This window comes from Giraffa tippelskirchi, chromosome 6, assembly GCF_054371585.1.
Source record: "Giraffa tippelskirchi isolate mGirTip1 chromosome 6, T2T-mGirTip1v1.2.pri, whole genome shotgun sequence".
Taxonomy (NCBI): Eukaryota; Metazoa; Chordata; class Mammalia; order Artiodactyla; family Giraffidae; genus Giraffa; species Giraffa tippelskirchi.
The window spans coordinates 141,137,816-141,162,909 of record NC_137280.1 but is presented as its reverse complement, the minus strand read 5'-3'; the positions used below and the strand labels follow the sequence as shown (position 1 = coordinate 141,162,909).

General features: G+C 42.5%; 1 protein-coding gene across 9 annotated transcripts in view; it reads right to left on the bottom strand.

Moving 5' to 3' along the window:
• CYFIP2 (cytoplasmic FMR1 interacting protein 2) overlaps positions 1–25,094 on the bottom strand; it is a 129,534-nt gene that overhangs the window by 9,406 nt on the left and 95,034 nt on the right. For all 9 annotated transcript variants that reach the window (XM_081500465.1, XM_081500461.1, XM_081500463.1 and 6 more), the window contains 2 exons: positions 5,339–5,411; positions 4,553–4,647 (listed from right to left, as the gene is read on the bottom strand). In XM_081500465.1, the coding sequence (XP_081356591.1) occupies positions 4,553–4,647; positions 5,339–5,411 (168 nt within the window). The remainder of the gene's footprint in view (positions 1–4,552; positions 4,648–5,338; positions 5,412–25,094) is intronic.

The following is a 25,094-nucleotide window of genomic DNA, read 5'->3' as shown; positions in this document are numbered from 1 at the left end:
ATGAAGGGAAATAAGTCAGGAAACACCAATGCTGGAGCCTGTTAGGAATGCGGGTCAGGAGTGTAGTTGTCATGACAACTACAAACTGAAAAGTCTCAGGCAAAACTGTGAATTGGGGAAGAAGAATTTGACAACCTATGTTTCAAACAAGAGGGAGAGGGAACCCTGATTCATGGTGACTCATCTTGGTTCCAGGGGCAGAGAAAGAACACTCCAGAGCAGAGAGCTGCCACAGTTCACCAGAAACACCTCTTTAAAACTCCTGCCCCCATGCTTGACTCGGTTGTCACCAGGCAATGCTCTGTGGTGGTGCCTAGACCCTGGCTGGGCTCCTACTTTAGAAAGAGAGCGCTGGTACAGCGAAGACGCTCTGTAAGGAAAAAACCCACCCTTGTTCTTGAGTCATGGATATTCTCTTTCAGAAGCCAACAGAGAGAGCTCTGGTTTACCAGGTAATCTCCTGTGCATTCAGTTAATCTGAATCAGTCCTCAGGGCCTGCCAATTGCGGGAGGATCTAAAGAATTAGCAACAGGGCTTATATTGGGTTGGCCAAAAAGTTCTTTTGGTTAATGACTATGTCGTTCAATACAGTTCTCGGTGAAAATGAAAAATGTGTTTTATTTCTACTTAAAATTGAATGATTTTTTTTTTGCCAACCCAGTAAATCTGGAGAGAGGCTTTGAACTCTGGTGACCCCGAACTACAGCCAATCAAAGGGCCTCGACTGAAATGGTCAGGGGCTTTGTCCTTTTCCTGGAAAAGAGTTTACCTTTACGGGTCCTTCTATGATCTATAAAAGTAAAGTCTGGAAAAAAAACTAAAAATGTTATTAAAAAAATTAAAAAAAACCTCCCATAAATCCCATCACCCAGAGACAAGCTTTCTTAAGATACTTATGTATGATTTGTGTGTATGTATATGATTATGTATAGGTATCTATTTTAACAAAATTTGTACCATACTATCTATATTGTCTTTTTCTCAAGATATTAGTACTATAAAAAACCATTTCCTTCAATATCTTCAGTAATATGGTTTTTTAATGGCTAAATAAAATAGCCATCGATATACTTCATTTATTTAGTCTTACTCTTTAAAATTTTTTTTAATTTGAATTTATTTATTTTTAATTGGAGGATAATTACTTTGCAATATTGTGTTGGTTTCTGCCACACATCAACATGAATCAGCCATAGGTATACATATGTCTCCTTACTATTGAGCTTCCTTTTAGTCCTACTCTTGTTGGTTATTTTAAATTGTTCACAAGTTTTCAACATTATAGACAGATCTTAAGTAATTATTCTTATGCGCATGTGTGCTCAGTTGCTCAGTCGTGTCCAATTCTTTGTGACCCCATGGACTGTAGCTTGCCAAGCTTCTCTGTCCATGGAATTCTCCAGGCAAGAACAGTGGAGGGGTTGCCATTTCCTTCCCCAGGAGATCTTCCTGACCCAGGGATCAAACCTGCGTCTTTTGTGTCTCCTGCGTTGGCAGGGGGATTCTTTACCACTGTGCCACCTGGGAAGCCCCGTTTTCCTTATATATATATATATATATATACATACACATACACACACACACACACACACACTTATATACACTTTTTGAGCTTATCTCTGGTTATTTTCTTAGGCTAAAATCCTAGAACTATTCAAAGAATACAAGTAGTTTTAAAAGGCTTTTGCTACCTGGTGACAATCTAGTCCCAAGAAAAGCTGAACCGCTGTGCATCTATCTGTACCAAGTCTGATACTTCATTATCACGAAGAAGAGTTCTTAACAAACTTGGGAGATGAATAGCGGTACCCCGCTCTTTCACATTTCATTGATTACTGGTAAGGCAGAATGCTTTTTCTTATGCTTGTTTCTTATGTTTGCTGCTTCCTTTATATTTTTTTTTGTTTCGAGTTTTCTTTCATGTCCTTGTTTCTTTTGATATAATTTTTCTTTCTGCTCTGAAAAAGTGCATTATAGATTATTATCACATATACCCCAAATTTATGACTGTGTTTTTAATATATACTATGTGTGTATGTGTGTGTTTAACATAAATTTCAGCTATTTCTTTTCAGTACCATTCAGTGGGGAATTTTTTTTTTTTTCTCTGCCATTCTTTTCTGTTAATAAGGGTATAGAGAAAGCATTTGTGAAATCATGTGGAAATATATTTCTGTATGGAGTACTTTGATTACATTTAGGATACTTTGGAGAAGATTAATATCCCATGCCCACTCTTTCCTTTCTGTTTTTTGGAAGTTTTTACTTATTTGTTTGCCATTATGATTGTGAAAGGCAGCTCAGCTATTTGCCCGTTTTACAGATGGGAAAACAAAGATCAAAGATATTAAATTCTAGCACTAGATTATACAACAGTTCAGGGATAAAGCTGGGAAGAAGAGTCCTTCAACTCCCCAACAGAACATTCTTTTCATGATAGCACTGGGCAACAAACCAGGTCACCTCAGTTTTTCCTAGAAACAAATACAAGCAATGCAGCACAGTCAAACCCTTCCGACATTAAACATGCAGCAGAATTTCCCTATCACTGACCTAGAAGTTTTGTGAGTTCCCTGAACCCTAGCAAGCTTGAAAGTTAATATTTAAAAATTTTTTCTTTTGTCTACAGGAGGACTAAGTTTTGGACTATTCCTTAAGGGCTGGGAGACTTATACAACTGGCATTTCCTCTCCAGCAGAATGTCTAGGCTTTTGTTTGTTAAATATCAGCATTTGACAAATTGAGATTTCCACCAGACCCAGGGAAATAGTGTTCACCAGAACAGGGAAGGAATTCACAGACTTCTAAGTGGAAACACATGCCAAAGCCTGGGTGCGAGAGGCCAGATTCTTGTAGGATGACACCAGCCCTGGAGCAGACACATTTATATGTCGCTGGCTTGGGGGATTTCTCCCTAAAAGGCAATCTTTAGAGGATCTTCTGTGTTCAGCTCTGGAAAGCCAAAAAAGAAAATGTTCATATTTCACAGTATCTAAATTCTCTTGGTGGTGACTAAAGAACCCAAATGCCACTAAATGTTTAGTCACTGTTTTTGTAGGAGGTGGGTGGCCCACAGGGGGTCTGGCTCTGTCAACCTCATCAACTTGACACCTGGGCAGATGGGGCTCCGCCCTGGGCTCCACCACTTGCCATGGTTTTTGAGAGAAGAGACGGCCTTTTGCTCTCTGCGAAGGTCGAAAGCTTTCTGACTCATGAGCTTTTGTGACAGGAGAGAGGACCTTAGGGATGCAAGTCCAAGAGTGGATCTGAATCCTAAACCTTTGAAATAGTCGGTTTTGTTGAACAAAACAAGCCATCATGGTATGCCTCACTACAGTGGCCTGTTTGCTCTTCTTCCTGAATATCCCTGCCCCCCGCCCTCCACCCCTAAATGCCCGATTCAACTTAAATCAACTTGAAAGGGGACAATATATGCTTCCTGTTACCTCCCTTTCTCCTGGTGTCTTTTTCCCAACTACCTGCACGGTCTGTGAGTTCTCTGAAGGCAGGGGTCCTCTTTCACTCATCTCCATATATAGATACAGGCTTATAAAAATGAGTTTTAACTACAGAATTAACACCTGAGCTCATTCACCTTTGAAAATATGAGAACATTACAGATAAAGCTGTGTTTGATCTCCCTATCCATCTCTGTATCTTTCATCTCTCTTCACAAGTTGCCACTGTTCTGAACTGGGCACTTTCATGTCCTAGGAAAAGTTTCACTTTATATGATTTTTTGGTATGTGTTTAAAAAAATCCACATAGCATCAAACTCCATGACCTGTTGTGCAACTTCGTTTATTCACCTAACCGTGTGTTAATGATCTGTCCATACTCATGTATCTAGATCTGATTTTTCCCTTTTCATTATGATTTGGCAGGTATTCATCATTTAAATGATTTTATCCCATTTTATTTAGTCAACATGTTATTGATTGATATTTAGGTTGCTTCCAGTTTTTGCTTTAACAAACAATGCTGTGATAAACATCTCGTGCTCCTGTAATTTTTTTTTTCTTTAGCAAAGATCTGGTTTCCCTGGTGGATCAGATGGTAAAGAATCTGCCTGCAATGTGGGAGACCTGGGTTTGATCTTTGGGTTGGGAAGATCCCTGGAGGAGGGCATGGCAACCCATTCCAGTACTCTTGCCTAGAGAATCCCCATGGACAGAGGAGCCTGGTGGGTCAGACATAACTGGGAGACTAAGCACAGCACAGCACCCAAAGGTGAAGTGCTGGCTTGCAGGGTGGGTGGTTTTAATTCTGAGAGGTAACAGCTGAATTTTTTATACTTAACGGGGAGTAACAGATACTTGTCTGACTTCCTTCTTTCTTGGCAGGACAGATGATAGAGGGTGTAGGCCTGAGAGTCAACAAATCTCATTCCAGACCCGCCCCTGCCACTACCAGGCTGTGTGCTGTTAGACTTTCTGTTTCTCTCTCTGGGCCTCAGTTTCCCTATCCATAAGGAGGAGGTTGGACCAAATGCTCTCTTTCTCCCTCTAAAGTTCCTTTAGGTTCTATGAGTCCACGATAGGAGGATCGTACCTGAGGTGTCCCCAGCCGCTCTATCAGAGGGACCAGGTGAAGTGGGGCATACTTGGCTTCCAGGCGTTTCATCCGGACCTCCAGACGCTCGCCCTCTGCAAAAGGAATGGTAGGCAGAAAATGAGATTCAGGACACATCAGGGGAAATGGGAAAGGAAGAGCTCTCAGAGGACTTGGTGATGTACTTGCATTCCAGCACTTAGAAGGAGTGTGTAGAGCTGTTTTCCTTAGTTCTGGCAAGTGTGATCAGGACTCACTACAAGGAAACATGTTCTATTATCTTTGTCGAGTGGAATCATCTACCTCATGGGGTGGTGAGTTACTCATCACTTGAAGGATGTAGACTAACCTAGACAGCAACATACTAGGGATTTTCTAGAAGGACCAAGGAACAGGCCTGGAGCATCATTTACAATTCCAGCATTGACAGCTGCCCAAGGCTTTAACCTTATCCTTGTCTGACTGCAGATCTGAGTTTACTGAGATTAAGAGAGCATAAGATTCAAATTCAAATGGCTAGTTTTTAAAATTAATTTAATTTTTAATTGAAGGATAATTGCTTTAGGGAATTTTGTTGTTTTCTGCCAGACACCAACACGAACTAGTCATAAGTATACATATGTCCCCTTCCTCTTGAACCTCTCTCCCATCTCCCTCCCCACCCCACCCTTCTAGGTTGTTACAGAGCCCCTGTTTGAGTTTCCTGAGTCACACAGCAAATTCCCATTGGCAATCTATTGTACATATGGTAATATGAGTATTTAGCTGCTTTCAGAGGTTTCTTACCTTTGATGTAGACTCTAGGCAAGATGTTTTGGAAGGGTGCAGCATGAAGCAAATCACAGACTTCCTCCTGAGACTACAAACAGAGAGAGAACTTTTATTTTAAACCAGGAAGAATTTTCATCACTAATGGTTTGAACACTGGAGTTAGTTAGACCTGAGTTCAGACCCTGACTCTTCTACTTAACTAGCTGTAGGATCTTAAATTCACTCAGTCGTGTCCAACTCTTTGCAACCCCATGGACTGTAGCCTACCGGGCTCCTCCATCCATGGGATTTTCCAGGCAAGAGTACTGGAGTGGGTTGCCATTTCCTTCTCCAGGAGATCTTCCCGACCCAGGGTTTGAACCCGGGTCTCCCACATTGTAGGCAGATGCTTTACCGTCTAAGCCACCAGGGAAGTCATAAGCACATTGCTTAACCTCTTTGAGCCTATTTATCTGAAAAATGAGGATGAGAACAGTACCTATTTTAATGAGTAGAACTGAGAGAATGTATAGCCTCATAGCACAGACCTAGACATACTGAGTGCGTAGTACATTTTCATTACAGTCTTACAAGGATTTTGGTGAAGAATTCAAAGTTGCAGTGGGATCAGATAAGGATGATAGACCCAGACTATGTTCAGCTGGTTGGTGGTGAGCTCAGGCACATGGGCTCAAGGCAGGTAGCCAGTCCTATCGGGCAGGATGCCTCAGTGTGAAGGCCTGGGTCTGGTGGGTTTTCTCCATCTTGATTCCAGTGGGCGAGAGAAGAGGGACTAGGGCCCAGACAGACAGGTTCTCATGGGGATTCTTTATGCATAAAAGTAAGCTTAAAAGCAAACATATACTATGACGATTAGGGGCAGGCAGGCCTGGAAAGTGAAGTGAAGTTGCTCAGTTGTGTCCGACTCTTTGCGACCCCATGGAGTGTAAGCCTGCCAGGCTCATCTGTCCATGGGATTTTCCAGGCAAGGATACAGGAGTGGGTTGCCATTTCCTTCTCCAGAGGCTTGGAAGATATGGTCTTACTGTCTGTCCCAGGGCCAGCTCATGATCACTGGATTTCAGATCAGAGGGTATGGAGGGGACCTAGACAAGCCAACTTCCATGGGCCTTGGTTTCTCTTCTTTAAACTGTGGGGATTTGCATTAGGTAAAATCCAGCCTTCATTCAACTCTGATACTCTTGGATTCTAAGCACCTGAGAAAATCATAATTGTGAGTACGCTTGGCTTTCTTTACCAGGCATGGTAGAACATGGCCATCCTGGAAATCTAGCAGGCCAGCTAGCTGCTCAAGAAAGAAACTCCCAAACTCCCTTCAGGTTTTGAAGTGGGGATAACAGATGGAGGACAACTGAACTCTCAGAGGGCTCCACCTGATCTGGGTGTAATTCTCAGTTTCTTACCCAGAGGGGGAAATTTCCCTCCTTTCTTAATTAATCTGTTCCTCCCCAAACCAGTAAATTAAGCAACTTGGTCTTCCTTGCTGGGTGTAAGCTTAGATCCTTTGATCCATTATATAATCTGAAAACCTGGCTATTGATTATTCAGGCTGATTCACTGGGGAAAAAAACAATAAAATTGCTAAACCTCTGGCCAGACCAGACCAGAAAAAAAAAAGAGAGAGAGAAAGGACACAAATTACCAGTATCAGAAATGAAACGGGGACAGCTTTTAGTTTCATGTGTATTTCCCTATAGTTTTTCTGCACTCAATGTTACTGATTTCTGTTCCTATCTTTATTATGCCCATCCTTCTGCTTGTTTGGGGTTTGTTTTTCTTTCTCCAGTTTCTTACAGTGGAAGCCTAGATTACTGATTGAACACCTTACTCTTTCTTAACATAACATTCAGGGTCTTCTTTGATACCTCCGATAATCAAGATCTCAGTGCTTCTGGAGGTAGCCCAATCCATTTTAAAACTCTAATGGTTAGAGTTTTAAACCAAAGCAACTTCCCAGTAGTTTCCATTCAATATCCTTGTTCTGCTCTTTAGAGTATTACTGAATGTTTTTCTAGCCTGTATCTTCAGTCACCCTTCCATTTCTTTCCTCCTTTCAGGGCCAAGCAGCTTATAGGAGCCTTTTACCTCTCTCTCCATTTCCTAGTCTTCACTTCCCTGCACAGCAAACAAACCATCATGGCCTGCTCTCCCGTGTCACGGCAACGGCTCGGGCAGGGATTACTGCTCTCTTACCAAGTACAGTGGACAACTGTTGGTCCTCCTAACATGTTAGGCACTATGACAATGAGTTCTGCTGGGCCCCATTATTTCAATTTCTCTTTTTTAAAATTCTCTTGCAGGTTTGACTTCTAACCATTCTTTAAATGTTGGTTTTCTCCAAGGTCCCTCTTTTCTTCTCACTTTATTCTACCCAATCTGTCTCATCTATTCCCAAGTCTGTAAGCACTGCCTTTGATTTGTCAACTCTATTTCCAGCCGGATGCCTCTTTCAAGCTCCAGATTTGGGTATCTACCTCCTTGCTAGATATTTCCAAAGCTTCACATTTCTAAAGCTGACCTCCTCCCTTTCTTATCTCAGGTTCCTTTGCTCCTAAAATGGCACAACAACCTCATCTGTCCATGTCTAAGACCTGGGGCTCATTTTCTCGCTCTTCCTCACCTCCTACGACCAGTAAGTCCTTATGTCTTGAATTCTCTCCACATTGACCACAATAGTATGAGCTCCTTAAAGGGAGGAATGTTGAGTGCCTCTATTTCTACTTTTTATCTCCAGTGCCCAGTACATAACAGTCATGCAATAAGTATTAAATGAATGTATATTTGCAACCTGCAGGACCAGAGGCGGTTTGGGGGCACTTCCTGTTGGCATGCTTCTTGTGAGTTCTCTACCTTGTAATGCCATTTGTTAATGAAGGTGAGGAAAGAGAAGGGTGTGGTTTCCTCACAGAGGTGAGACAGCATTGTCTGGAAGGTTCCCAAGGATGAACTATGTGGTCATTTGCATGATGAGGTGGCTACATACTCTGCAAGGTGGAAGGTATTTGTTTGGCATTCATGAGCTGAGGCCACCACAGTTGATAAAAATGTCCAGTTCAGAGCACACAAGGCCTGTGTCAGGGATCTGAACAGGCTTCACAGGAGGCACCTATGCTAATGCGGACCAACTCTCATCCAGTCTCTATTCTAAAGGGTCACACTTGGCTTTCCAACCTACTAGGAAACCATCTGGCCCCTGGCCTATGAAGGCCACCCAGAGTGGGTTTCTTCCCAACTCCTCTCCCCAGCAGCTCTTTCTGCACCAGTGACAGCAGCTTTCTGTTATTTACATCCACCGTTTGCACACTCATCACTGAATTTCTACCTTCTCTCTGGAATGCTCACTAACCTATCTCCCTGACCTTTGCTTAGTAAATCCCCACTCTTCTTTCAGATCTCAATTTAAGCATCATTCCTTTCAGGGAGACTTCTTGGATCCCTCCAATACCTCTCTGCCCAAGGGGTTCCTTTGTTATATGTCCTCAAAGAACCAAGCTCTTTTCCTTTCTAGCATTTGAACTCAGTCTGTATTGTACATGTCTATATGTGACTATTTGATTAATATCTACCTCCCTCTACTGGAATGTGACATTCATGAAGGTAGGGACAATGATTATTTTTGACTATATTTTATTACCAGGAATAAGCATAGTGACTAGCAGATAGCAAATGCTTAATAAGTATGTGGAATAAAAGTTGAAAGTCTGTGGCACATAAGGGAATTTAGACTTAGGACAGAATCTCTCCTATGCTGGGTTTTCTCAACAGGTCTAGATGTTTTCCCTTATCACTACGGGAAGAATTTTGTCTTCAATGTTACTGATTACTCTGTGTGAATACTTCTAAGAAATGTTCCACAGGGCAGGATTTTCAGGTGTTTATTGTCCATTCCTCTCTCTCTTCCTCCCTGTTTTTTGCTACTTATATGTATTTACTAAATATTACTATACATATATTACTTCAAAAAATTAAACTGGAAGAAACTCTGAAAGTACTTTTGAATTTTACAATAAGGAGCTTTGGGGGTCTTGATGCTAGAATCAGAGGGAAGGAAATAAAATCTTAGCATGGCACTTGGTCCAACACAGAACAATACTCGTTTTGGAGAAATAATGTAAAAAGTATTTGCTTTTGTTTTTTTCCTCCTTTTGTTAGGCTACAGTTAAGGAATAAATCACAGATAAAGAGCAAAATACAAATGTTACAGAAAATACAGCTGTGACAATATAAAAGTAAAAGAGCAGCTGACAGGAAGTAGGAGATAGGAGTCTAGAAGTGGAAGTGAGGTCTGTTGATTTCCTCATCTTTCATGGAAAGAGTCAAGATACTAAATAATGTTACTGAAAGAAGTCTAAGTATACTATTTCTGATTACAAGATAGGACAATATAAATAAAAAATGTGACATAATCAAATATTGAGAGGAAGAGAGGGAACAGATGTAAATAACCTAAAATTTCATCTTTACAATTAGGGAGTCAATAAGCATTGTTTAAAGTTGCTCATGAAGAAATAGAGGTTAACCTCATATTACCACACATTATGGAGATAACAACTAGAAGAACTAGAAACAGAAATGATTAAAGCAGGTTGCCCTGGGGATGGAGATGCAGGTGGGGGGAGGTGCAGTGGAGCCAATAAAGCTTTTCATCATAAGCTCATTTATACTATTTATCATGTGCAATTAAGAACAGTTTAAAGGAAACAAAATGAAGAGGTTGAATTAAATGGTCTGTAAGGGTCCTTCCCTAGGCTCGGCACCAGGTGCTTTGTACCCATTTTCTGCTTTACCCCTCCAAACATCCTGTGATGCAGGTCTGATAATCCCTATCCTACGTGCAAGGATGCTGAGACCTTTGAGAGATGGAGTGCCCAACCAGGTCCACAGAGTGATAAGGAAGCAGAAGGGCTGATACTGGGACCCAGGGCCACCTCACTTCCACACCCATTGCTTTTCCATAGCCACCCATGCAGCCAAAGCCTTGGGAAGCTTGAAATACTGCCCCCTGCATTATACATACACTTTACAAAAACCACATTCAATTATTAAAAATAGAGACAGAAGGAAATTACTATAAAATCTCACTCTTGAGAAGCTTTTTAGTCTCACTCATATTTGATGATAAAGAATCCACCTACAGTGCAAGGGACCCAGGTTTGATCCCTGGGTTGGGAAGATTCCCTGGAGAAGGGAATGGCAACCCACTCCAGTACTCTTGCCTATAGAATCCCAGGGACAGAGGAGCCTGGTGAACTACAGTCCATGGGGTCGCAGAGTTGGACACAACTGAGCAACTAACATGTTCATATCTGATAAGATCACATCATTCTTTGCTTTATTTACTGGGATTTTGGTCCTACCAACTAACATTCTTTCAACTAAAAAAAAAAAAAAAACTTTGACATATATATGCAGTTTAAAGAAGAATGAAGAGTGTCATGTCATCCTCTAGCTGAAAAAATAGGTAATAACTGACAGTTCTGTTTCCTCAAATCCAGAGGTTACTTCTATCCTGAATTTGTGTAAATGATTTCTCTGCAGGCAACTAATTTTTGAAGTTCTGCTGGTGTGATTCCAAGGTAAATAACCGGACTGCTCATGTGCTCAACCTATCCCTATAAATTCCTTCTGCCCACCCACCTGCCAAACCACACTCGACTTATTCTTGTCCATCCTGCAAAGTCCTGTTGAAAGATTCAGCATCTAGGAGTCTTCCAAGCCCCTTCAGTCTCCAGTAGTTTTCTCTTTAAAAACTGATCAGCACGTTTATTCATCCAGGTCCCTACCAAGCTGTTTGTAGGCTGGGCTGTTTAATCCAGCCCCAGCCCAGGGTACTTTCGAGGGAGAATCCGAGCAGAATATCATATCCCAAGCAAACAGCTATCAAGAGTCCTCTTAGAGGGCCCAACCACACGCAGGACCTGCACTTCACCTGCTCTGAAAGGCCATCAGAGGACTACATAGAACATGGGTATAATATTACCTAGAGACCAAACAAGGAAGTGCCAAACTCACAACACTTTCATTCTGACTAGGATGCAGCCTGAGCAGAAATTAAGTCAATCATTCAGCAAATAGTAGGCATCTGCTATACCAAGTTGCTCTGTGAGGTGAAGCTACAATAGGAAGTGAGGCAGACCTAATGCATGGTTCTTACTAAGATGAGGAGGGAAGTGAGTAACACGGGCAGTTCTAGTAAGTGCTTATTGGGTATGTGGGAGCTGTGAGAATATGTAATAGGGGACACCGATCCAGACTTCTGGGGAGCATGATGGGGAAGACTTTCTGGAGAAGGAAATGCTGAGATGTGAACCAAGGCTAAGTGTTGGACAGGTAAGAGTGAACAGCACTTGCCAAAGGCCCCAAAGCAAGAGGGACTGCAGTGGGACAGGGGCTGACAGTTGAATAACATTGAAGCTTTCAGTGCTGGGGGAAGGCGGCATGAGATAAGGAAAGAGGGCTGAGCAGGATCTTGTAAGCTCTGCTTAGATGTTTGGATGCTATCCTGACGGTTTTAATCAGGGAAGTGGCATGATCCCATGTGTAGCTACACCTTTTGGCTGCAAGAGAGAAAGACAGCATGGTGGGAGGTGGTGGGGTGGGGGAGCAAAAGAGGTGCTGGAATAGGTCAAGCAAGAGATAGCAAAGCCTGGAGTAGTGGCCAAGGAGACAGAGTGGGAAGCAGATACCAGAGACTCAAATGCTGACTGGATGTGTCAGCAGAGAGAGAGAAAGGACATGTGTGCTGGGCCACTCACAGGGTCAGAAGACACAGCAAGGCTGCAGGCAGGAGGAAGCTGAGAACAGATCTGGGCAAGGTGATTTTCTGTGGACATCCAAGAGAAGCTGTCTAAAAGGCAAGCAGACATAAGGCCCAGGGCCCCGCGGAGTCCACAAAGTGGACCTAAACTTGGGAATCATCAACATGAGGATGGAATGGACTCCAGGGGAAAGGAATAGACAAGTGCGAGGTGTGAGTGAGCACTTCTCCAGGGGACCTGATCTTTCCAGATATTTCAATTTCTCTGACTCTATGAGACCAAAGAAAGAGAAAGTGCACAGTGGCACTTGTGATGAAGGGGAGACTGATAAATTTTGGGCACATCCACGTCTACCAGCACACAACCTGAACAGGGACGGCAGACCACCTTTCCAGCCAGGTGTGGGGGAGAATGCCCTGAATGCACTGAATGCCCTGAATGCCTCTTTCCTTCCTCCCTTCAGTTAATCAAACATTCACAGAGTGCTTACTGTTTTCTGACCAGAGTGGGGCCTGGATGCTGCAGGAAACATGACGACAGCTAAGACTGGAAAAACCAGATTTTAATAAAATTTGTAATTTAATGGAGGAAGAGAGTTAAGGACACTTGTGACTGGGAAATAAACAGAATCACTAGGTTCAAAAGAAACTGGCAACCAAGGGCTCTGGAGACTCAAAGGAGGGAGAAATAACACCAATTGTCTTGCAGAGAATAGGCGTTTGATAAAGTGTGTGCTGAACATGAGACCTGGGGGGAATGAGGTAATGATGGGCCTGGGAGGATGGGCGGGGAAAGATGCAATCACAGACAGAGGGAAGATGAGATCAGAGATGAGATGGCTGGTGTATGCAGAGCAGATCATTTGCTCGGTGGAGGAGTGAGGGAGGGATGGGTTGGTGAGCTGCAGGCAGTCAGACCCCTCTGTACTAGGGGACTTCCAGGGAAGGCAAGAGTCAAAGCTCCTTGCTGCGCTGTGGGAAGAGGAGGGAAGCGGCTCTGGTAACCTCATTTCATACAAAGGCTCTGGAGAAATATGGACCTAGCCCCAGCAGCTTGGGGGATTTAATCATTTCCCCAGTGGCTCATCCCCTTCATGGATTATAGCCTTGTCATGACGAAGGGGCTTGTGTAACTCAATGAAGCTACGAGCCATGCCGTGCAGGGCCACCCAAGAGAGACAAAGCTGGCTTAAAACTTGGCATTCAAAGAACTAAGATCATGGCACCCAGTTTCATCACTTCATGGCAAATAGAAGGAGAAAAACTGGAAACAGTGACAGACTTTTTTTTCTTGTGCTCCAAAATCACTGCAGATGGTGACTGGAGCCATGAAACTAAAAGATGTTTGCTCCTTGGAAGGAAAGCTATGACAAACAGACAGAGACATCCCTTTTGTCTGTATAGTCAAAGCTCTAGTTTTTCCAGGAGTCATGTATGGATGCAAGAGTTGAACCAAAAGAAGGCTGAGTACTAAAGAATCGATGCTTTCGAATTGTGGTGCTAGAGAACACTCTTTGAGAGGGAGAGAGACTTGCAAGGAGATCAAACCAGTCAGTCTTAAAGGAAATCAACCCTGAATACCCTAACAGTGAAGCTCTAATACTCTGGCCACCTGATGCAAAGAGGTGACTCATTGGAAAAAACCCTGATGCTGGTAAAGATTGAAGGCAAAAGGAGAAGAGGGGGACAGAGGATGAGATGGTTAGATAGTATCAGTGATTCAATGGACATGAATCTGAGCAAACTCTGGGAGATAGTGAAGGACAGCAAAGCCTGGTGTGCTACAGTCCATGGGGTTACAAAGACTTGGATATGACTTACCGACTGAACAACAACAGCAAAAAACCACCAGTGGCTCACAGCTGTCAAGTACAGAGATAAGACCTGAATCCTAGATTTCTAAGTCCAGAGATACACCCTGTCCAGGAGAGTACCAGGGAAATCAACCTGAAATTGGGCTGAGAGAGCCTTATATAACATGCCCTGGTCATCTCCTTTGCCTCTTAATGCTTTTTGGTCTTATTCTATGTAATGGTCTCTAGACTCAGTGAAACAATTTCTTAATTATAAGGTATTGCATATTCTTTTGGATATAGGCAGAGTATAAATAAATATGGTAATACTTCTTATTTAATATGGTCGCTGGGCCTATAGGACAATCATCTTCTCTAAAACCAACCTCACCCTGCTCTTTGATTGCACTCCACTCAATGAGTTTTACAGGCTTGGATGGAAAAAGGTCTTTCCTGACAAGCATCAAGGCATGAGGATTCCCATGTGACTGTAGCACACCTCAAGTAGGAAACACTAATTTCAAAACTCTAAGTGACCAGTTAGAATCTGCTGGGCGGAACATGCCCGCACCTTCTGAGTTTCCCAAACTCATCATGAAGCCCAGTGGACTGTGCCACCTAGGACACATCTTCAGAATCACTGGATTGCACACCCAAACTGCTAGGTGTTGGGAGGGAGAGGCTTGGGCTGCAATACAGTCTGCAATGCAACAGCAAAGGCCCCAGGGAACTGTGTTCATTGCAAATCACTGAAGTGTGAAATTAGCAAATTCAGGGACTGGGAAAAAATGGAATGAAGTCTGAGTTTTAATTGGAACAAAGACCCATAGTTTTCCTTCCATCACGTTGCCTAGAAATGGAAACAGCTGACTGGTTAATAACATCTAGTTAGCATCCTATGTCTTGCCATATTGCCTTCTTCTATGGACTGTACAACTGACCAAGAGAAAGCGGGCAGTTCAGTTGCCTCCTAGATACCAAAGTAGGGCAAACTCCAGTGCTAGCATGCCAGGACACCTGGGCCATTTCCAGGGGTTTCAGACCACTCTTTCTGGGGGAGAGTGACAAGGATTTATTTTAGGGGAGGAGGCAGATCTCCAGTAGAGATGACAAGAAAAAGTATCACCCAGGGTTGCTGCGAATGGTTTATGAAGATAGTATACTACTCAAGGATATCCCATCCTAGGGGGTGTCAAACATATGGTTGACATCAGATATGGGCTGTTTATAATGATTTTCCAACAGATGTATTTTGGTCTCCAAAAAAATCAATATATTAAGTTAATATTACAAAAGAAAAAGGGATAAGATCTTGAAAAAAGATACCTTTTCATGATTTGCCTGAAGGCAACATATGTGCTAGTGATGGCCCCAGGGTCATCTCAAGTACCAACCATGACTGAGAGACAGTGGGTGCTCCTGGAGAGGATTCTGACATCATACTTGGCAGGATGGTCTATGAACATCTGCCTTAGGTTAGAATAGGGGCACTGGCACTTAGGTTACAGATTTGCTAACCTTGAATTCCAAGAGCCATCAACAACAATGGCATTTTAATCACTTTACATGTGCTATTTGATTGGACATTTGTCATTTTCTTCTGGAAATGCACCCAATATTTAACTTAGCCTCTAGGAAAAGGTTATCCTTTGAAAAGCTATTAATTTAGCGTACACAGCTTTTTTCCCTGGATACACTGATATATAATTGACATACTACATTGTGTAAGTTTCAGGTGTATGACACAATAATTGATATACATATATATTGCAAAATGATTGCCACAATAAGGTTAGCTGATGCTTTCTTCACCTCACACAATTACCCCTTTTGTTCTTATTGTTGTGAACATTTAAGATGTACTCTCTCAGCAGCTTTCAAGTATACAATACAGTACTGTTAGATAAAGTCACTGTGCAGAACGTTAGATATGTTTTTAAAATTGTCCCTCTACCCGTTTCTTTTTGGCTATTTTTGAAAAAATAGAAATTGAAGACACACTTTTTTTTATAAAAGGAAAATTTATAATCTCATCATGCAGGGGCTCTGGGGTCTGTCCAGCCAGGTTTTACCGTGCATAAAACATTTAAGCATATATCTTAAAATAAGAATGGAATATAAAATAGCACTCTTCTGTAAACTCTTTTTATCACTTAGTGTATACTCTTAGCATCTCACCAAGCACAGTACAGAGTTTCTATGAGTTTCTACTTCTATGTTTTTCTTTGCTTTGTTTTTGTTTATGCCTGGAGGAGGTCTTTTTGTTCCACTATACCCTTTCCTGAGTGATCTTCCTACTCCTCAGAATTACCTGGCAAGTGAATATCCACTGAAGAACTGGCTTTCACAGCATTATCTATCTCCCAAACAGTCTCAGTGAACTTGGTATTTTAGCTGGCTTCTAAAGATCAAAGAACATCTCAAATCAACAAAGTAAGCCCCTAATAAGAGAATTTCAGACAGTGTGACAGAAAGTAGAAGAGATGCTTTGTTTTGGGGGTGCTCTGGCTGCCCCTGAATTATAAATGCCAAGGGGGTAAATGTCACCAAGCATTAGCGTAGAAGCCAAGGACAGTAAGAGTCAGCCTTGGTCCTGATGCAGGTCTTCAGGGAATCTCAGACTTCTCATCTCTAGCCTGACCTTCTGGAGAAGGCAATGGCAACCCACTCCAGTACTCTTGCCTGGAAAATCCCATGGACGGAGGAGCCTGGTAGGCTGCAGTCCATGGGGTCGCGAAGACTCGGACATGACTGAGCGACTTCACTTTCACTTTTCACTTTCATGCATTGGAGAAAAAAATGGCAACCCACTCCAGTGTTCTTGCCTGGAGAATCCCAGGGACGGGGGAGCCTGGTGGGCTGCTGTCTATGGGGTCGCACAGAGTTGGACACGACTGAAGCCACTTAGCAGCAGCAGCCTGACCTTCAAGGGTCAGGTTGGTAGCCAGGGAGAAAGTGGCAATGAAAGATAGGGTTGAAGAAAAAGGTACGGCTGAATAATCTGGGCCATTATTGGGACTTCAAAGGCCAAAGTCGGGACTTCGAATTTTTAGTACCAATGACAGCAGAGATCAACAAAACATTATAAATCAACTATACTTGATAAATTGAAAATAAAGATTTTTCAGTAATGAGACGCTACCTGTCAATTTGAAGCTGGAGAGTAGCATGGTCTGGTTTACAATGGTATGAAAATCTTTTTGCTGCTACATGGGCAAATCAGCTCTTTTTATCTCCCTAATGCTTTACCTACTAGCAAACTGCCCACAGAGCAAGAATGGAAAGGCAGAGAGACCATCGAAGAAGCTGCACGGAAACATGTCTCTTAAGTTGAGCATAGGGAAAAGGCACTACTGTTTTCTTTTCTCTCAAAGACCCAGAAGCAGAGGGAGGGTCTCACCCCCATGGATCCTGGGAGGAGGGCAGCCGACCGTGGTGTTCTGGGTGTGCTCCCAGCGGCGCTCACAAGCCTGAGTGGCCTCCTTCTAATTCACACTGGCCAGCCTCCCCAGCTTTGGCTTTCTATGGTCCTGAACTGCTATTTCCTGCTCACAAATCAAACAGATGGGCAGCATGAGAGTCGTGGCTGAGTTTGGCACTAGCAGATGCCTCAATAAATTTAAAAAATGAGGTCAGAAGTAGCTCTGGGGCTTATGTTACTAAGAATAAATCTCACCAACTAGCAGAAGTAGCTAAAAACAACAACAACAAAAGAACCTCTTATAACTTTTCTTCCTTCTTATACCTCACGACCTTGTCTGCTGAATGACCCTTTTTCTTAATTTTCCAGATTCTATGATGCAGTTTCCTTCACACAGCCCTCAAGTTTGAAAAATGTCAGACATATTAAATACAAAACATTTGAAAGAACTACGAATATCCCTATACTCTTGATGTAGAGTCCTAGTGAACATTTTACCATATCTGCTTTGACTCTCTGATTTACTGAATCATCTGAAAGTGAGCTGAAGCCACTGCATCAATCATTCTTAAATACTTCAGCACACAATTCCTAAAAAGGACACCCTTCCATGCAACCTCAGTACTGTGATCACTTACATCAAAAATTCTTGATATCATATAACATACTAGCATTTTCTGACTGTTCTTGAGGAATCTTTTTATAGCAATTTTTGGGGGATCCAGGATCCAATCATGATGAGTTTTCTAAAGTGTAGAGATGAAGCAGTTGCTCTACCAAGTGAAAAGTGCAAGTCGCTCAGTTGTGTCTGTCTCTTTCCGACTTCATGGACTGTAGCCTGCCAGGCTCCTCCGTCCACAGACTTCTCCAGGCAAGAATATTGGAGTTGGTATTCCCTTCTCCAGGGGATCTTCCCAACCCAGGGAATGAACTCAAGTCTCCTGCACTGCAGGCAGATTCTTTACCATCTGAACCACCAGGGAAAGCCTTGCTCTATCAAAAAGTACCCTAATGATTCTCTCGTTTGGGAACTGCTGTGTGCTCCTGCTTCTGCACAGGGTCCTCCCTGGGAGGGGCTACTGAGTGACAACTGCTACACTTACCAAGTGCCACACCAGTGCTTATCATTCCTATTGCTTAGGACAGCCACTAACGTATTACAGTTCTAGATGATTAGTAAGAATCAAGAGCTACTGTAAAAGTGCTGTTAATAGAGCAAGTAAAAATTAAGAGGTTTCTGGAGTCACGATGCAAAAATACTTTTGAAAGAAACCCACATAAAAATTCAAGAGATAAGTATTTTATTTTGCTTTCAGTCTTAATATTTTCCTTTTCTATTTACTTAATTTAAAACTGATGAACTATGAGGGATTTCTGTGAAATGCCACAGAGCTTCATGTTCCCAACTCACTCACTCTAGGAGGCTAACTGGGAACTTGCTATCTCTTGGTTAACGGACATCATAAAGATTCAGGATACATATTTTAAAAAAACGTATCATCTTACATGTGTCAGATTCATGTAGAACAGCATTAGATTCTACCTTTAGGCTCTGCTTCTGGGTGAAAAACTATGTACCCATTTTAGCTGATTTCCTAAGGGGAAGCATCAAACCATTCTCAAAACAGTATTTTCTTAAATAACATTCTGAGTCTCGAGACAACAAAGACAATAACACGGATACATTTTTGTTTTGTCTTTGTCGAATGAGAGTAGAGAAATGAACTGGAAAACTTGAGGTGGAGCACCCTACAGGAATCCCGGCTCTGGCTTTCCCGCAGGCTGTGGGTGGCCGGACCGGGCCTGACCGGAGGGCCCAGCCGTCTAAACATTCCCTTATAAGGATGCATATAGATGTCAGTGTCAGTACTTCCTGCGAACTGATGTTAAGCCCTAAGGATACAGGGCCTGTGGAACAGTCATGAAATGAGGCTTCCCACATCTACCACGGCACTCCTTTGTATGCAAACTATGGGCTGCAGCTTCCAGCCCCTCACTGGGGACTCCAGGTGCAGTGGAGAGCTCATTTGAGGTTTGTTCCATCTGCTCCCACTCCATCACTTCCAGGAGCTGTCTGTAGCCCTAGCTGAATAAATCAGTAACTTAGCTTAATCTGGTTATGTGTGTGTGCGGGGGTGGTCTTTCCCCACCAGGCTATGCCTTACTTGAATAATGAAAATACTCTATATTACTATGGCTCACCCTCCACCCCTTCCCCTAGCCCCTGAATCATCAAGGGGAAAATGAATTATTATTATTCAAGATTAGAACCATGTCTGGTCAACTAGGAAAGATCTGTGGCCAAGAAACTGACCCAAAGAGCAGCTTTTCCTTCCCCACAAATGCATGTCAGCGTCTCCCAAGGTTGGCATTTTCCAAAGGGTGGGAAACAAGGGGGTCCAGGGCAGTGGAATTTCATAACAGGGAGTCACAGTGAGAATGTCTTTTTCCTTTTCAGTTTCCTGTTAATCTTTCTGACAACTTCAATGACGAGGTCTCCATCTGGAAGCAGTAGGTCTTCCCACTTCTGTAACATGTGCTAATGTCTGTTTTTAACAGAGAAAATGTGCAGGCCTCACTCAGGGCCCAGGCAGGCAACTGGAATTATGTCATCATCTTTTGTTTTGATTGGATTTATTATTTTGGTTGCTTTCTAATGACAGCAAGAGAGAATGTTTTTTTTTTTTAAATGGAAATGATATGAAGTTTCCTTTTAAAAGGGGTTTAAGGTAAAAAGTTATTTTAGATACAATTATTACATAAATAACAGGAGCAGGGGTCTGCAGATACAACAAGAATCGTGACAACATGTCAATGGCTACTCTCTTGCAACACTAGTTGAGAAGACAACCTCTAGAACAGGGGCTCTCCTCCCTGGCTGCACATTACAGTCACGTGTGCAGCTTTCAGCCGGGGGCCTACTTGCAAAGATTCTGCTTTTCTTCCCACAAATCCTGGCTCATTTCCAACCAAGAAAGCCACTGGGTTCAAGGTCTGGGCTGGAAGAAACTCGCATACACTCAGGCCGAGGGGAGCCACTTGATGATGCCTGGATGTAGGGACAGCATCCATGTCCTGTGTAGCTGGGGGTGTCTTTTTTCAGGCTGAGGGGCAAAACAAGTGGATCAAATAGAGGTGGGAATATGGAGTGAGAGTTTGAGTTGGGTGACGGTGGTGGGGGGTTGCATCTGATTTCCCATGCATCAGGACTGTGTATATTTTTTAAGCATGAGTGTATTTCCTTTTAAGGAAGAAAAACAATAAATCTTGTTGTACTGAATTCAAACAATAAATGTACAGTATAGAGGACTCATATCACCTGTTCCTGCCTGCATCACACCTCACAGAGGTAACCTCTCTTTTCAGCTTGGTGACTATTACTTTTATAACCAAAGTAAAAAAAAAAAAAAAAAAAATATATATATATATATATACATGGAAAATTAATATGCTGGAACGTGAACACTGAAATGTGAACAATGGTTATCTTGGTGTGGCACTACGGTTTTTCTTTTCTTCTTTCTGAACTTCTGTTTTCTAGCAATGAATTGATTTCAGTTATGCAGTGAGAAAAGCAAAATTAAAGAAAATGGACTACATATGGAAGCAGGAAATAGAGGGGTCAGACATGGAGCTGGAACTGAAACAAAAATAAAAACAAAAGCCAACAGAGCAATTTGCAAAGCTCAGCCGAGCAGCTCTCTGGCTTGGAGTACTTGAGCCATGAGGGTCTTGGGTTCTTGTCTTAACTCCTGCGCTAGCTGAGTAGCTGTAGCTCTGAGAAGGTTATGTCCTTCTCAGGGCCTTAGTTTCCTATCTGCAAACTGTGGAACTAGGATTGTACCAGATCAGTGGTTCTCAACAAGGGGGAGGGTTTATCCTCCAAAGGAATATTAGGCAGTAGATGAAGACATTTTCGGTTGTCACAACTGGGGAAGTGCTCCTGGCATCTAGCAGGCACAGCCCAGGGATGCAGCTCAGCAACTTGCCACGCACAGGAGGTACTCCCAACTACAGAGTATCTAGTGCCCGATGTCAGCGGTGCCGAGGTCGAGACACCTGCCCTGGATGGCCCCTGACATCTCTTGCACCTCTAACCTGCCTTCAGATCTATGAGTTTGGGGCTGAACTGTCCTCAATTCCTGTGAAAGATAAGTAACGCTCTCATGACTGACCAGTATGACTATGGCTTAGTTATTAGGATGAGAAATTAAATAAACAACAGGGCCTAAGGCAGGGAACACTCTCAAGTCCTGGACGGGAAGTCCAGCAGCAAAAGGCAAACAGAAGGGCTGCCTCCTCTGCAGGGATGCGGGCCTCCCTTGCTCCCGTGAACGAACAGGGCCCTCTCCTGGTGTGCGCTGGCATAGCAAACAATGGGCTGATGGCTTGAAAACCACACAAAGTTTGAACCAGAAGTTCGCGTTCTGGAATACTTCCCTTATGATTTCTCAGAGTAAAAGATAGTAGAGGCGATACTAGTCACTAGTAATAAAATTTCCTTTAAAAACCCAATAGGTTTATAAATAGATACCTAACAAATATGGTTCATTTCAGATTTTATTCAAGTATTCATTAAAAGCCTCCCATGACCAGCCCTTTGTGGACACTTGATAAATGACAGACACAGAACTACCTCTGCAGACCAGGGAGAAAGAGGGCTTTTCAATCAGTGGTGCTGAGGCCACTTGGGAAAGAAATTAAGTTGGCTTTCTACCTCCCACTCAACACGAACATCCATTCCAGGTGAATAGTAGACTTAAAGGTCTATTGAGCCTGGAGAGGCTAAACTCTAAAATTCTCAGAAGATAACTTATCTTCATGATTTAAGAATAGGGGAGATCTCTTTAAACAAGTTACAAGAGCATCAACCACACAGGAAAATGTAGACATGAAATACAATAAACCTTAAGAACTTCTGTTCATCGAAAGACATGCCACAGAAATATATTTATAATACATGTATCTACAGTATATTGGAGAAGGAAATGGCAACCCACTCCAGTATTCTTGCTTGGAGAATCCCATGAACAGAAGAGCCTGGCAGGCTACAGTCCATGGGGTTGCAAAGAGTTGGACACGGTTGAATGACTAACACACTCACAGACAGTATATAAATCATGGCTACAAATCAACAGGCAAAAATACTGAACATTTCACAAGAGAGACTGTCCAAATGGGAATACCATATGGAAAGTTCAGCATCCTTAGTCATCAGGGAAATCAAAACCATAGTGAGATATCACAACACATCCACCAATGGCTGTAACTGAAAAGACAGACAATCCAACTGTTCATGAGGATGTGAAGAAATTAAAACTCACACATTGCTCAACGGAGTATATATGGGTACAACCACCTTGGATAGCTTTTTGGCAGTATCCACTGAAGCTAAACGTAATGTCTCCACATCGATCCAGCTATTCCACTACTAGGTATTTACCCAATAAAAATGAGACCACACAGGGGACTTCCCTGGCAGTCCAGTGGTTAAGACTCTGCACTTTCAATGCAGGGGGCACAGGTTTGATCCCTGGTTGGGTAACCGAGATCCGGCATACTGTGCTGCATGGCCAAAAAAATAGATAACTAAGTAAAATAAAAAATGGCCTTATAAAAAGAAAAAAAAAGGTATATGCTAGAGTAACGATTTAATAAAACTAATAATTATTCATTTAAAATTAATAATTAAAAAATGAGAGCATACATCTGCCAAAAGAAATATATAATAACATTCATGGTATCTTTATTCATAGTAGTATCAAAGAGTAAGCAATCAAAACATCCATCCACAGTAAAATGGAAGATCCAACTAGTCTCTGCAGTGAGAATACTGCATACTCCATACACAAATGACCTTTGAACACATGGGTTTGAAGAGCGTGGGTCCACTTATTCACAGATACTTTTCAACTGTAAATACTACAGTACTATAACTCATGGTTGGTTGAATCTACAGATTGGAACCATGGATATGGAATGGCAGATACAAAGGGCTGGCTGCAAGGTTACACATAACTTTTTGGCTGCAGAGAGGGTAGGCACCTCTAGCCCCAGTGCTAAACTGAATTTACTCTATGTTTGTTGTGCCTTGTGAAGATCGCTCAGTCATGTCTGACTCTTTGCGATCCCATGGGCTGTAGCCCGCCAGGCTCCTCTGTCCATGGAAATCTCCAGGCAAGAATACTGGAGTGGGGTGCCATTCCCTCTTCCAGGGAATCTTCCTAACCCAGGGATTGAACGGGTCTCCTGCATTGCAGGCAGATTATTTACCATTTGAGCCAGCATGCTTATTAGACCTTCATTAAAAACACTGAGCAAACAAGAACCCACCCTGCAGGTGTATGCATTTCTGTTCTGCTACTGCATCCTTAATGTTTTATAAGCACCAAACTTACAGAATATATATCTTTGTCCAGGAGATCAATCTTTTCAATTTATATTCCATCCATCTACAAATCAATGATATATTAATAATCTGTTTTAAAAAGGCAAGCCACAGGGCAAGAGAAGGTATTTGTACATATATACAGATATAGACCCCACAATGGGACAAAACTCTGTAAAGCTATTAGAAGAATACAAGAGACCAGTGGGCAAAAGGCTTCTCATCTTATGCTTTTCTGTATCTTTTCAGTTTTCCTGAAACTATGATATACTACTTGTATTTTTTAATTAACTTTTAGTCAATGATAATATATGAGTATATATTCCTTATAAAAAATTCAACATTCCAGATACAGCAAACGTCTCTGTTGACCTCTAATCCTAGCTCCCTCTCTAATACCTAGAGAAAAATGACTGAATTATTTAGGATGATTTTCCCAGATTTCTTTCCCCCACTGCAGGCTTATTTTGTGGGCTTTGTTTGTTTATTTTGCTTGTATGGCATACTGTGTGTCTTATCATGGAACTCACTTTCTTTCTACTCATTGTTATGTCTTTCACCATTTTCTGTGTTGTATGTGCAAAGACACCTTCATGCTTTATTCTTTTTGACTGTTACACAGTCTTCCACTGGATGGACATTCCAGTTTAAATGCCTTTCCTCTATGGATATATGTAATCTCCTTCCCCTCTTCCTCCTCCTTTCTTTTTTTTTCTGTTATTAGTCCTCCTGTTTAATAAGAATAATCAATGTCATTTAAATATTTATTCTGGCTTCATAAATTAAAGAGTTCCCAAAAGCTCCTGCCTCATTCTAATCTCAGAATGCACTGTCTTATCTTGGGGATTTCTCCAGCTGTCTAAGTAGAAAACAGAGCTCACAGCTTCCCATGTGGCTCATGGGATCTTAGTTCCCACCAAGGGTTGAATTTGTGTCCTCAAAGTGGAAGCGCAAAGGGTCCTAACCACTGGACCACCAGGGAAGTCCCAAGCCCTGATTGTTGCTATGTCTCCTCTCCACTCACACTCCCCTAAGGAAGACCATCAGTAGTGGAAACCCACGCTTTTGTTCTTTCCCCTCTGCTACTGATGTGCTGTGTGACTTCAGGTGAGTTGCACCTTCTCTGATTCTCCTTTCCTAACTTATGCATAGAGGAGGTTGGGCCACATAAACTGTTGAGGTCTCTCTTAGCTCTGAAGGCCTTTGATGTGAGTGTTCTGTTGACCACAGTGGTATCTGCAACCGACCACGCAGGCAGGGATGCCTGAGACAGGATTTCCTTTCCTTGTAGCCCCGTCCACAGTCTGCCTCTTGGGGGTTTGTACAGCGGAAGTTAACTGATGCTCCTCGTGCAGGACAGTGCTCATGAAAGACACCGGGAACTGGGGCCTCAGGGACCTGCCCTCCCCCAC